The 13,984-nt window shown below is 43.2% G+C and overlaps 1 protein-coding gene across 7 annotated transcripts in view; it reads left to right on the top strand.

Moving 5' to 3' along the window:
* ACSL6 (acyl-CoA synthetase long chain family member 6) overlaps window positions 1-13,984 on the top strand; it is a 62,527-nt gene that overhangs the window by 42,392 nt on the left and 6,151 nt on the right. For all 7 annotated transcript variants that reach the window (XM_025388681.1, XM_025388685.1, XM_025388682.1 and 4 more), the window contains 5 exons: window positions 1,415-1,503; window positions 2,907-3,023; window positions 7,087-7,230; window positions 9,465-9,566; window positions 10,480-10,551. In XM_025388681.1, the coding sequence (XP_025244466.1) occupies window positions 1,415-1,503; window positions 2,907-3,023; window positions 7,087-7,230; window positions 9,465-9,566; window positions 10,480-10,551 (524 nt within the window). The remainder of the gene's footprint in view (window positions 1-1,414; window positions 1,504-2,906; window positions 3,024-7,086; window positions 7,231-9,464; window positions 9,567-10,479; window positions 10,552-13,984) is intronic.

Below are 13,984 nucleotides of genomic sequence, written 5' to 3'. Positions count from 1 at the left end.
GATTTCCAAAGGTGGTTCCTGTGGGATCTGCCAGCAGCAAAGTGATTAAATAATTTATTTACAAAATAGGCTTTATTCAACCACAATTTTAAAAGACAGGACTAAGGAAAAAATGCTTCTGCACTTACCTTGGCCAAATATGATTTCAGTTTAAAATCCACCTATCCGGTTTCTGCTGACTATCTCAAGGTACTCTGAAAATAATATTGCATTAAACAGTATATTTCTTTCACATGCACATCATCCTAAAATTTTCCAGTTTGTAGTTGAGCAAACTTAAGTACAAAGAGTGGCCCCAGGCTTGGAGAGGAAGTCAGTATCCTGAAGGATTCTTTTGCTGAGTGGTTTTCAGCAAAAGGGGAAGCAAGTCTGTAGTAGGCAGCCCATGGATTACCCACCGGATTTAGAGCAGATTCTTCCAGTATCTACCCTCATGTATCCCTTCCTTTTGGACATGTATCTCTTCCCTCTCAAGTCATCCTTTACATTTTCCTATGTAAACACTGCCGAGGTTTTTCCATTTTTCACTTGACTCTTACCATAAGACTTGAAAAGGCTTTTGTGTATGAGGATAGATATATTTGAATAGTATTGTCAAAGATTTGACAGCCTCTCTTTTAAAAGAGAAACCAAGGTGGTAAGTCTCATTTTTCATATAGGTGGCTCAATTTTCTTTCAGGACCTTGGCTAGCATCTGCTTAAAACCTCTCCAACTTGCCTGTGAATTATCTAACAACCACAATCACTAGAAAAATGACTTAGATGTAATTTTGTGGTAAATTTGACCAAGAGAATTTGGAGTCTTATTTTCATGGGGCAAGTTTCTTCATCCCAGCTTTCCATATGTTTGTTATTCAACATGTGGTGTGGGACCAGCAGCAGCATCACCTTGGTGCCTGTAAGAAATGTCGAATCTCAGGTCCCATTCCAAACCCACTGAATCAGAATCCACAGCTTACGATTTCTAGATTTCCAGCACATTAATCAACAGTCTGGTGGCTAGAGGAAAAGCAGTGATTGCTATATTTTATGATCCCCAAACCAAGACGTGTGATCTGACAATGGGGAAAATGATTTAATGTGGGCACTGTTGTCAAAAATCTTGACCCTGTGGTTGGTGCCCCCCCGCCCAACCCAGGACCCTGTACATGTTGGTGCTGAGCCAGGTGTGCCTGTCCTGCTCATTAAGAATCAGATGTAAAACAAATGCCCAGGCAGAGATTGGCCTTTGCTTTCTCCAGAACTTTGTTTTATTACCAACACTTGCCAGTAACAAATGCCCCTTTAAAGGTATGTTACTTTCCATCCATAATTCCCCACTTTGGCCACTCAGAGATTTTAAGGGGCTGGGAACATCTTCAGTGCTAAGACGGATCTGAACACTAACAAATGCCATCTTGCTCCGGTGTTCCAGGGCACGTAGGGGCACCGCTTCCCTGCAATCATATCAAGCTCGTTGATGTTGAGGAACTGAACTATTGGGCCTGCAAAGGAGAGGGAGAGGTAAACAAGGATTTAGCCATTCATGCCTGTGGCTGCTACGTGTAGTGAGTAAAAACAAGCAAGAACAGTAGGGATGGAATGATTTTCCTTTTGCCTTGTGTATAAAGTCATTTTAAACTACTGATTAATTTGACTCAGCTCAACTCAGCATCTCCTCTCCTGTTTATGAGGCAACCATGAGCCAGTGCTGGGACTGAGCTGGTCTAAATCAAGATTTGGAATTCCCAGACTTTTAAATTAATTAATTAATTTTTTTTTTTTTTTTTTTTTGAGATGGAGTCTCGCTCTGTCGTCCGGGCTGGAGTGCAGTGGCGCGATCTCGGCTCACTGCAACCTCTGCCTCCTGGGTTCACGCCATTCTCCTGCCTCAGCCTCCTGAGTAGGTGGGACTACAGGCACCACCACCATGCCTGGCTACTTTTTTTCATATTTTTAGTAGAGACGGGGTTTCACCGTGTTAGCCAGGATGGTCTCGATCTCCTGACCTCGTGATCCACCCACCTCGGCCTCCCAAAGTGCTGGGATTATAGGCGTGAGTCACCGTGTCCGGTCCTTAATTAATTAATTTTTTAGTAGAGACAAGGCCTTGCTCTGTCACCCAGGCTGGAGTGCAGTGGCGTGGACATAGTCCACTGAACTCAAGACCATAGCCTCAAACTCCTGGGCTCAAGCAGCTCTCCTGCTTCAGTCTCTCAAGTAGCTAGGACCACAGGCACGTGTCACCATGCCAAGATAACTTTTCAATTTTTTTTGTAGAGACTGGGTCTTGCTGTGTTGCCCAGGCTGGTCTTAAACTCCTGGCCTCAAGCAATCCTTCCTGCCTCGGCTTCCCAAAGCACTGAGATTACAGGTGCTAGCCATCATGCCTAGCCCCAAACTTTTGTAAAAATTCATTTTTTCCCCTAACTGTGTCATGGCCTACTGCTGTGTGATTTGTCCCAGCAGAAATATGACCCTTTACAAATAGGCCAGATGGAGTAGATAGAGCTGGCCTGTACTTGTTCATTCCATGGGAGTGAGTGGGAATGACTGCCTGCTAATGGAGCAGGGGGCTGAAGCATCCCTGGTAGAATCAGCCAGCCATCAATATCTGTGATGAGTCCCCATCAAGTGTCACAGAGCAGCATGTGGCCAAGGCCAGAGGGCTCCTGAGGGAGAAGAGATGACAAAGGCCTAGGGTGGCCAGGGCAGCGGGGAAAGATGGGGAGGATGTTGCTTGACAGAAGGCAGGAGACAGTTCAGACAGCTGCAGGCTGTTCCTCGTCCTCTGTTTCCATCCCTGCCGTATCCACAGTGGCTTTCCTGATGGATAGTGCACCTTATCTCTGTATGCCTGGAGACAGCCTCCCATCTCCTCATTCCTCATGCTGTGGCTGAGAGAAGCCATGGTTTTTGTCCCATAGATATGTGTGAGAGGACCAAATGTGTTCAAAGGCTACTTGAAAGATCCAGACAGGACGAAGGAGGCCCTGGACAGCGATGGCTGGCTTCACACTGGAGACATCGGAAAATGGCTGCCGGTGTGTACGTTTGGAACCATGGAGCTCCAAACATTTTGGCAGTGGGAGGGTGTGTGGTCCAGGTCACTGAGACAAGAGTCTTCTCCAAATCCCTCCTGAAAATGAGTCATTCAGGAGCACCTCTGGGACCTGCGAGGAGGCTCTTCCTTCCCTGAGCCCCAGAGCTTCTTTCTCTTCTCACTCCGTCTCATGAAGGTGATGAGGGACCTGTGCAGGTAGGTGTGACTGAGGTCTTGGAGACTGAATTCCTATCCTTGATGGTTTCCAGAAAGACCTCTGACAGTGTGTGGAATCTGATGTGAAGTAGGAGGAACAGGGGGTACATGTCTCTGGGACGTCTGAGAAGGGCAAGCCCTGCAAGCCCACCAATGCTGGCCCCCAGCCAAAAGGTGGCACTGAGTGAAGGGGAAAGCTTGGAGACAGGTGGGAAGATGCTTTAGTTCCTGTGGCTTTGCCAGCAGTTGCTCATGTAACCTTGAGCAGAGCCTCATCCTCGTCTGCGGCTTCACCTTGACTCACTTATAGAACAGGAGAACACGCCTTCATGGCATTCCTTGGCCATGGCCCCTAGCTTTTAGCCAAAACCACTTTGCCTAATTCTCTCTTTTTTTTTTTTTTTTTTTTGAGATGGAGTCTCACTCTGTCACCCAGGCTGGAGTGCAGTGGCGCACTGTCGGCCTACTGCAAGCTCCGCCTGCCAGGTTTATGCCATTCTCCTGCCTCAGCCTTCCGAGTAGCTGGGACTACAGGTGCCACCACCACACCCGGCTAGTTTTTTTTTTTTTTTTTTTTTTTTGTATTTTAGTAGAGACGGGGTTTCACTGTGTTAGCCAGGATGGTCTCGATCTCCTGACCTCGTGATCTGCCCGTCTCGGCCTCCCAAAGTGCTGGGATTACAGGCGTGAGCCACCGCGCCCGGCCAATTCTCTCATTTTTAAAATAGGTATCATAACGTTGCTTACCTCTGAAGTTATTGTGTTGTGCAAGATCTGGACTTTATCCTTTATTATTTATTTATGAAATGGAGTCTCGTTCTGTCACCCAGACTGGAGTGCAGTGATGAGATCTTGGCTCACTGCAATCTCCACCACCCAGGTTCAAGCGATTCTCCTGCCTCAGCCTCCCCAGTAGCTGGGACTACAGGTGCCCGCCATCACATCTGGCTAACTTTTTGTATTTTTGGTAGAGATAGGGTTTCAGCATGTTGGCCAGGCTGATCTCAAACCCCTGACCTCAAGTTATCTGCCCATCTCAGCCTCCCAAAGTGCTGGGATTACAGGCATGAGTCACTGCACCTAGCCTGGATTTTATCCTTTAAAAATGTTTTAATAAAAGAAAGAAAAATAAAGTTATTTTTGTGAGGAACAAATGAGATTATGCCTGCAAAGCACTTAGCACAATGCCGGGCACATAGGAGATGCTTAGATGAATTCTTTGACCAGAAAACGGCTGTCACTGACACTGAGAACTCTTGCCTGGTGCAGCCCACCCCAGGAACCTCTCCTGTGTCTTTGGGAAGTACTAAGGTTTGGGTGGACATTTTGAGGTGTTGAGTTAATCAGGCACATGAATGATGTTGAGCCCATGGGGGGCCGAGTGGGCTGGTGAATGGATCTGCCCCTGTTTGGGCCTGTGTACTTCCCTTTGAGAAACCCTCATGCCTGCCCCAGACAAAGATGTATCTCCAGTGAGTGCCCTGGCCCAGGGACTCTGCTTAGGGAAGATATGCATGATTAGACAGTTCCCAACCCAACGTGATGGGCATGAGCTGGGGGCACACTGGGTGCACACTCACCTCGGGAGAGGCAGAGGAGGACAGGCGCCTACTGCATCCAAGTCTTAGGATATGAGTCATGTTCCAAGAAGAGGGAGTGGGAAGGACAATCAGGGCGTGATAGTAATGTATGCTGAGTAGAGGCACTAGACATGTGAAGCAACTAATTCCAACTGAAGACCCATAGGTGTGGGAGAGAGAGGCTAGTGAGGTCAGCAGGCCCTAAACACCTGCAGAAGGTGGACGGTCCTGTCGGCTCAGGGAGCTTAGGCTTCAAGCCCCCTCACTTGCATTAGCCCCTTCCAAGGCCCTGCACTTCATTTTACCTGGTTTTTCTTAAAGAGGGCCCTCAATATTGTAAAAGCTTGAAGTCTCAGAAATCCCAGGATCTGCTGCTGATGCCCTGTAACTTGAATGAAACCATCCACCATTTAGAGGGTAATATGAAGCAAATAAATGGATTCATGTAAAGCACTTAGTGTTGTGCTTGAGCACAGAGCCTAAAGTTGCAGGCAGGTAGTCTGTGAGAGTCCATTATTTAAATTATTATTTTTAAATGATTTTTGAAATTTAATTAAAACTTATTGCAGTTATTGAGATACTTATTTTTCTGTATTTCTCATGTAAAGCAAATCATGCATTCTTGACATAATTCAACTTAACCATGATGTGACTTTTAAAATAATATTTTTCTTAAAAATTGTGTTTGATCTTTCCATTTATATTCACAAATGAGATTGATCTGTAATTTACCTTTTATATACATCCCTATTATGGTTTTGTTGTCAGTTTATTGAATGAGTTGGTAAGTGGGTTTTTTCCCTGTTTTTTAGAAGAGTATGTTCAAGCTTTGAATGATTCATTCTTGAAATTTAGGTAGAGATCATCTATAAAGACATTTGTGCTTTAAAAAATATTATTTTGAAATCATGTTAAATAGATCAAGGAATAAGTAAGCATAGTCTTCTGGTCCAGAAGGATCAGGATTCAAATCCTGGTTCCCCAAGCTCCTAGCTGTGTGGCTTTGGAGGATTTAACTAACCTTTCTGATCCTTATTTTCCTCATCTGTGAAACAGAGGGGACAACACTCAGCTAATGGACCATGAGGACCAAATAAGCTGGGGTAGGGAAAGCACCTGATGTCCAGCCTGGGTTTTGAGCAAAACAGAGTCTGCTCATTTTTTCCTTTTGGAGAGATTGCTCTGGCACTGGCAGATCAAGCAGATGGAGTGGAGACAGAGTGTGTGCCGAAGTCCAGTCAGGAAGTGGTTTTGCTGGGAGGAGGTGGATATGAGATGAATTTGTGAGCAAGGACAGGTGAGCCTGACCGCTGGAGATCCCAGGAAAGGCAAACAACAAGGTCATCTCCAGGTTTGGGGTTTGGAGGCTGGGGCAGGCTTGAGAAGCTTGGTCATGAGTTTCATATAGGAGCATGTTACATCCTCTGAGACAAACAGCCTAGTTTTTAAAGCATTCCAAGGGTATTTGGGTTCTGGATCTGGAGCTCAGTGAAGAGCTGGAAGCTTGGACTGACTTGGGAGTGACCAATGAAGAGAAAACGGTGTTTTCTCCAAGGTGCATTGTCAGTAGAGGTGAGGGGCAAGAGGCCCACCTAATCACCTTGGAAGCTCAAAAAGGTGGAGGAGAGTCAGGGAGGTGAGAACAGGTCCTGGAAGCCAGTGGCACCAGCACTCCCTGTCCAAGGAGGTGACCTGCCTGCTGCAGAAGTTCTGCAGGGGCCTGTGCACCTAGTGCCATCTGGCATGTCAGGTAGGAGTCACAGGGGCTCTGTCAGGTCTGTGCTATATGCCAGGGGATGCAGAGGCTGCTCTTTAGGGGTGGAGACAGTAGCTGGGCAAGAGACCTGAGTTTGGTCTAAGGGAGTGAACCAAAGATGCTGGTGAGAAAAAGGGCAGCTGGAGCAAGGGTGTGTGCAAGAAGGGTGCCCTGATGGAAGGGCGGTGGGCCTCCAAGAAGGAGGAAGTGAGGATACCTGCTGCTAGGCATGAGGATGGCAGTGGTGGGAGGACTGTGTGGGTGACTAACTGCTGAGGGGAAAGGACAGTGGATGCTCATGGCCCAGCAGAGCTTGGATGCCATCAACCTGCGGTGCACAGTGGTTCTCTCCAGGAGCCTTGCAGCTCCCTAAGAGCAGACACAACAGATGGAAAAGAAATTGGGGCAGGGTCTTCAGGGTGGGGTAGGGCAGGGGGTTACAGCACTGAGGAGCGAAGGCTTCAGGCTTGAGAGTGCCATGTTCTTATAAAGCTGTTTGTCCAACTCTACAGGCAGGAACTCTTAAAGTTATTGATCGGAAGAAGCACATATTTAAACTTGCTCAGGGAGAATATGTTGCACCCGAGAAGATTGAGAACATCTACATCCGGAGCCAACCTGTGGCACAAATCTATGTACATGGGGACAGCTTAAAGGTGAGGCCTCTGGGCTTCAGCCCTCCCACATATCCTGGGCATGTTGAAAAACCCAGATTAAACATTAATCTCCAATCAGACATCAGGATTCTCCTCTGCATTTTAAAACATGAGAGAAAACTCCTTTTTAAGGAGAAATCTTACTTATAGTTTGCTAAAATGTAATTAGGTCAAGTAAGTTGTCTGAAGTAGTACTAATGAACATTCCCATTCCTTTTTGCTTATGCTCAACCTACTTCCAAGGATTTTTGAGATAAAATACTAGAGCAAGATTCAGGCTTTCTGCTGTTTTTATTTTTTATTTTAAGAATTATTATTATTATTATTATTATTGAGACAGGGTCTCGCTCTTTCACCCAGGCTGGAGTGCAGTGGCATAATCATGGCTCACTGCAGCCTCAACCTCCCTCCTGGGCTCTAGCCATCTTCCCACCTCATCCCTTTCTCCCTCCCTCCCCATCCCCAATAGCTGGGACTACAGGTACACACCACTATGCCCAGCTTTTTTTTTTTTTTTAACATTTTCAGTAGAGACAAGGTCTCGCTATGTTGTCTAGGCTAGTCTCGAACTCCTGAGCTCGAGTGATTCTCCTCCTGCCTCAACCTTCCAAAGTGCTAGGATTAGAGGCATGAACCATCACACTTGGCCTGTTTTGATTTTTTAATATATGCAAATGAACTTTACAAATTAATGAGTACTGCAAAAAAATGTACTAATGGTACTAGTACTAATATAGGTTACTAGAATTCAGTTATTTGGAGGAGTTTTATACTTATTTTCCTTTCAATAGTATTTAGATTTAAAGTCAGAATGATCATGAATAGGCCGGGCGCAGTGGCTCAAGCCTGTAATTCCAGCACTTTGGGAGGCTGAGATGGGCAGATCACGAGGTCAGGAGATCGAGACCATCCTGGCTAACATGGTGAAACCCTGTCTCTACTAAAAAATACAAAAACCTGGCCAGGTGTGGTGGCGGGCCCTGTAGTCCCAGCTATTCGGGAGGCTGAGGCAGGAGAATGGCGTAAACACAGGAGGCGGAGCTTGCAGTGAGCTGAGATCTGGCCACTGCACTCCAGCCTGGGCGACAGAGTGAGACTCTGTCTCAAAAAAAAAAAAAAAAAAATCATGAATATATTCTATGATATCTAAGATATCAAATATATTCACTCCATTACCCAGGCTGGAGTGCAGTGGCACAATCTCGGCTCACTGCAGCCTCTACACTCAGGGTTCAAGTGATTCCCTTGCCTCAGACTCCTGAGTAGCTGGGACTACAGGTGCCCACTATCATGCCTGGCTATTTTTTTTTTTTTTTTGTATTTTTAGTAGAGACATGGTTTCACCATGTTGGCCAGACTGGTCTTGAACTCCTGACCTCAAGTGATCTGCCCGCCTCAGCCTCCCAAAGTGCTGGGATTACAGGTGTGAGCCACCATGCCCCACCTGATATCAGATATATTCTATACTATCATTGCATTTCTATAAATATTATGAAATTATTTTCAAAGAAATGCTTTAAAAATTAAAATAGGCCTGGCATGGTGGTTCACGCCTGTAATCCCAGCACTTTGGGAGACCGAGGCAGGAGGATTCCTTGAGCCCAGAAGTTCAAGACCAGTCTGGGTAACATGATGAAACCCTATCTCTACAAAAAATACAAAAATTAGCGTGCACCTGTAGTCCCAGGTACTCGGGAGGTTGAGATGGGAGGATCACTTGAGCTCAGGAGGTCGAGGCTGCGGTGAGCCATGATCATACCACTGAACTCCTGCCTAGGCAACAGAGTGAAACCTTGTCTCAAAAGAAAAAATAAACAAAATGAAGAAGTGTTTCATGAATGAAAATCGTACTAATGAAACCATTTCAACGTGGTTTGGTAATGCTGGGAAACATTTGGTTTTTGGTTCATAGAATTTGGATCAGAGAGTTGTTTGATCAGCCTCCTAAAGATGTGCTGATCTGAGATTTGCATGAGAATCAAAGGTACATATCAGTCTAACTTTACTGATTCTTAATGTCCTTAAACTTATTTTTTATATAAAACTAGGGGAATATATCAGAAAATGAGTAGTGTGATATATTGGCAGAAATATTTTATGACATGAACAAATGTTTTATAAGCATATACTTAGTTTTTGAAAAAGGTGGAGTCTGAGAATTTTAATGCTGGACCACAAATAACCACTTTAAATGCGTTTGTCATGCCCGTGTTCTCCTTTGGTGAGTACTACAGGCCTTTTTGGTAGGCATTGTTGTGCCTGACCCTGAAGTTATGCCCTCCTGGGCCCAGAAGAGAGGAATTGAAGGAACATATGCAGATCTCTGCACAAGTAAGGTTGGTATCTTGGGGCTGTCTCCTGAAAGGTTACTGAATGTTTTATGATACCACATAATGAGAAGACAGAAAAGCTGTAGACCAGTGAAATTCAAGCTCGTACAGAATTTCTAACATTACTTTATACATGGTGGGGAGTCTAAACCAGAGATTTGTCTTTTTTTGTTACTGAAGAAACTCATATTTCTTCTTAGAAAGATTGACAAACGTTTGGATTTTAAGCCAGGAGACATCACAGAAAGCTCATCCGGCCCTGTTGCTTTGTGGCTTAGAGGAGAGTCCAGGGAGGGTGGTAACTTGCCCAAGGTCACACAGCTGGTTAGCAGCAGAGTCAGATGTGAACATAGGCTTTCTGACTCACCTACCATGCTCCTTCAGATGGAAGGTGGATTTTGTGTCTACTGGGTGTAAACAGCTAGTCATGGAATAGAAAAAGTAGCACAATTCTTCCTGCTTAGAGTATTAGCTATTCACACCTTCCTGAAACCTTCTAATGGCACATGTAGAACTCTGTGGGGGAGGTCACTGTGCTCTGACTCAGTGCAGCCCCTTGAGTCATATGGTCCATTTCTTAGCAGTAACCATAGACCCTCCCTCTCCTACTGGTCCCTGGGCCTTGGGCTCATCTGGGGGTAGCAAGATTCACCAGGCTGACCAAAAGGCTGCTTTAAAAAAAATTGAGTGGTCCATTAGCCCATTCATGGTCACTCCTTTGGCCATTTCAGGTACTTACTTGTCTGATGAGAGGTGGTAATTGGAGTGCTGCCAGGGAGTATCAGCCTCAGTTGTGGGCTGTGGGTTAGCATATGTTGGCACAATCACCAGTTGCACTTTACTCAAAAGTGTTGTTTCCTCTACCTCCATTTTTAAATGTGTTCTTGTCTTGTAATTTTTCTCATATGGTTTGATTCAGGATCTGAAGAAAGCCATTTTGGAAGATATGGTGAGGTTAGGAAAAGAAAGTGGACTCCATTCTTTTGAGCAGGTAACTGTTACCCTCCCCATACTTGTTACAGCCCTTTAGGCAGTGATGAAAATTAAATTAACCCATGGTGACCCTGACCTAGATTCCTGACTTTTCATGGTGTGGACCGCCAGCAGGCTGTGCACCAGTGGACCCCTGAAGGCCTGTTCCAAGCTGCCTCCTGAACCAAAATAGGTCACATGTCAAAAGAGATTGTACTCATCTTTATAATTACAAACTTTCTTAAGGCTAAGATAATACCCTAGCTATCACTAGTAAATCATGTGTATATTATCTGTCTTACAAACTTCCTGCATTAACGAAGACGACAGTCCTATCTTATTTTTATTTTTATTTTTATGGGGACTGTTTTCTTGGCTTCAGCAGACAAGGTTACCTGTTAGGAGGACATTGGAAAGATTGGTCTCCTCGGGCCAGTGATCTGTCAGCCCAGCATGCCCTCTGTAAAGAGGAGGAAACAGAGTGCTTTGGGAGAGGACACAGCAGTCCTCCAAGACTTTTTTTTTTTTTCCTGCAAGGTTGGGTTCTTACTGTAACTGAGCTCATAAGCATACTTAGACTGACTTACATATACCATTTATACATCCTCTTTTGTCAAAAATTCAAAGAGAAAAATACTTCAAATGGAAAAATATTAATATACTGATTTTTAAAATTTCCTTAAATTTAAAATAATTGTTTTTGATACAAGTTTGTATCCCCAAATTTAATGACAGGGGTCTTCAAGTTTGACAAGAATCTTTAAATTTTGTATGTTCACTTAATAACCTAAAAACATTTAAAACCAGTTTAAAATATAAAACTCATATAGTGCTTTAATTTTCAATTTAAAAAAATTTTCATGGATTAAAATTTTAATTTTTTAGTTTCAAACTAAGGAAATCTAAGCATAGTTTCAGGGTCTAAAAATACTGTTTTTCTTTTAAAATAGATCTTTACATTAATCCATTTTGAGAAACACTGCTTTACCCTCATCTGTCAGTATGTTTTAGGGCAATTTAGGCCTGGGTAAATAAATATTTTTTAAAAGTATGGAATCTGAGGCATTCAGGCAAGTTATATTTATCTTTCTAAAAGATAAAGGTCAATTTTGGCATACTAATTATTTAAATTTCCAAATATGCTAGAACTGACTTCATTGCCCTTCCTCAGTGGTGAGTTATGTGATGGGATCCTCTGTGATCATGTAGACCAGGGACCACAAATGAGTGGTCATAAGCCTGGTTGGTGTGGGCCTGTGTGGATTTGAAGGGCTGGCTGCACCCTAAGCTGCAGTTCCCGCCGACATCCTGGTGCGTTCACAAGGCCTGCACGCCCCCTGCTGGTGTTTGGATGCGGGACCTGCCCCAGGGCACACAGAGTATATGACACCCAGATTCCTCTTCATGGAAAAAAATACCAACTCTTAAGATTATGCTTAAAAGGGACCTTTGGTTAAGTTTCCAGTGTTAACCATTGCTCTAGTTAGAGCTTTCACTGAGAGGAGACATGTTCTTGACTTTCCACATGCCTTTCGCAGAGTTTCTGCTCTAATAATCTGCCCTCACCATGGTAACCTCAAATACAGGGAAGTCATGTGGGATCTCAGAGGCCTTTAGTTTTATTGCCAAGGCTGTCGCCTTTTGATTTTCTCTGTTCTCATTCTCCTCTTTGTTGGTCTATGGCATTCTCCCCACCACAGCCAGTGTGTGCCCTCAGCTGACCACAGGAAAGCAAAAACCAGGCCTCATGCCTGAGGAGGGTGTGCTCTCAGTTGTGATCCAAAGCCTAACATAAATTATTTCAGTTAATCCATAATCCATTGTCAGCTTGTCCTTTTCCTTCTTCCTCAAAAATGGCCAATTAAGGCATAATTCTAATTAAACACACACATACACACACATACACACACACACACAAAAATAACAAATTCGAGTTCAATATCCAATTTAAGTCATTTAACAAAAGCTTTAGGAGTTCAGACTTACTGGACTTGGTTGATCTGAATTAAACTTTGAATTAGAAAAACAATTGATGTAATTTAATTTCCAAGAACAGACAATTCCTAGAACTAGGCCAACCATTATTAATTTATGGAGATCTTTGGAAGATATGTTTTCATGAGTAGACAGTGGCTGGGAAGTATTTGAGCATACTTAACCATGATTAACTATTTGTTTGACATTGATATGCCTTATTAATTTGCATAGGCAATATAATGTGAACTTTGACACTTGATAGATTTTTAAATTTCTGGCTAATTAAGCACTTACTAAAAATATTTTCTTGTATTTCCTGTCATTGAAATGAACACTTACCTAACCAATTTGCCTTTAAATAAAAAATGAACATTTCCCTAACTCATGTAATTTTTTTTACTTTATCTCTCCTGTCCTAAATTATTCATTCTGTATTTATTATCTATAAGCAGTATTGTGTTAAAGGATTTCATTAAGACCATTGAAAAACTTAAAACACTATGTCTTTCTAAAATTATGAAAAGTTTGTGCTTTTATGAGTTGGCATAAATGGACAATTTTGAGGAATTTTATTCCAATGCCATATTTAAATGTTACAGTATTTTCTGAATTATTTTTAAAAATCCTGTAACATCTCTTTTCAGTGAAAAGAGTATGGTTTCAGGAAGGCAAGCTAACATTAGCCATCTCCTTTTTTCTTTTCCCAACAAAAACTTTGCTAATTAAAAAATGGAAATTCCAGTTTCATGAAGTGTTTGGCATAAAGAGCGAATAAGGACTCTCACACCTGTTTTTTACAAGTTCACAATTGGACAGTTTGGCTTTATGAGAAAATAATAATTATAAAAAATGAACATGTGCTTTATCATTGATTCACTTCTGAAAGAAACTATAGGTTTGTGGCCCATAGTTAAAGACACTGTCAGTTAAACAACTGGCTGACTCATTTTTTTTCCACTTACTGCCTATAGTTTTTAGTCACTCAAGCAGGTCGTATAGGTATTTTCATAGAAGGATTTAAATAGTCCAATGGCCATAGGTCAGATCAGACCAGGGACTGGCAGCCTAGCAGCAGTGCCGCTCTGACCTGCTCCCTAAGGGACTGAAAGGTGATCCCAGAGCAGGCTGCCATATTGCTTGATCTTCTGCAAGGCTGTATTTAATGATATAGCCTCTTCTCAGGCAGAACTAGTTTGCAGACAGCCACATGGAGCTGCAGATGTCCCACTCAGCCATTTAGGTTTGAGGAGGTAGCTGGCTCAGCAGATATTCAAAGCTACCTGTTGATGCAGTTCTTTCTTCCAAAGATCATAATGTTTTCTTTTACATTTCTACTTAACCATATAAATGATATTATATACCTCTCCTTATGAAATCTATATTTCCAGTACTGTATTTTTTTAGTAGTTTCTGCTTGTCACTGCTGGCTTTTCAAAGATATTCTCCCCAAGTTCCCATACTGAACATAGACTCTT

This window comes from Theropithecus gelada, chromosome 6, assembly GCF_003255815.1.
Source record: "Theropithecus gelada isolate Dixy chromosome 6, Tgel_1.0, whole genome shotgun sequence".
Classification (NCBI taxonomy): Eukaryota; Metazoa; Chordata; class Mammalia; order Primates; family Cercopithecidae; genus Theropithecus; species Theropithecus gelada.
Note: the sequence above shows the minus strand (reverse complement) of the source record. Positions and strands in the feature narration are given on the sequence as shown.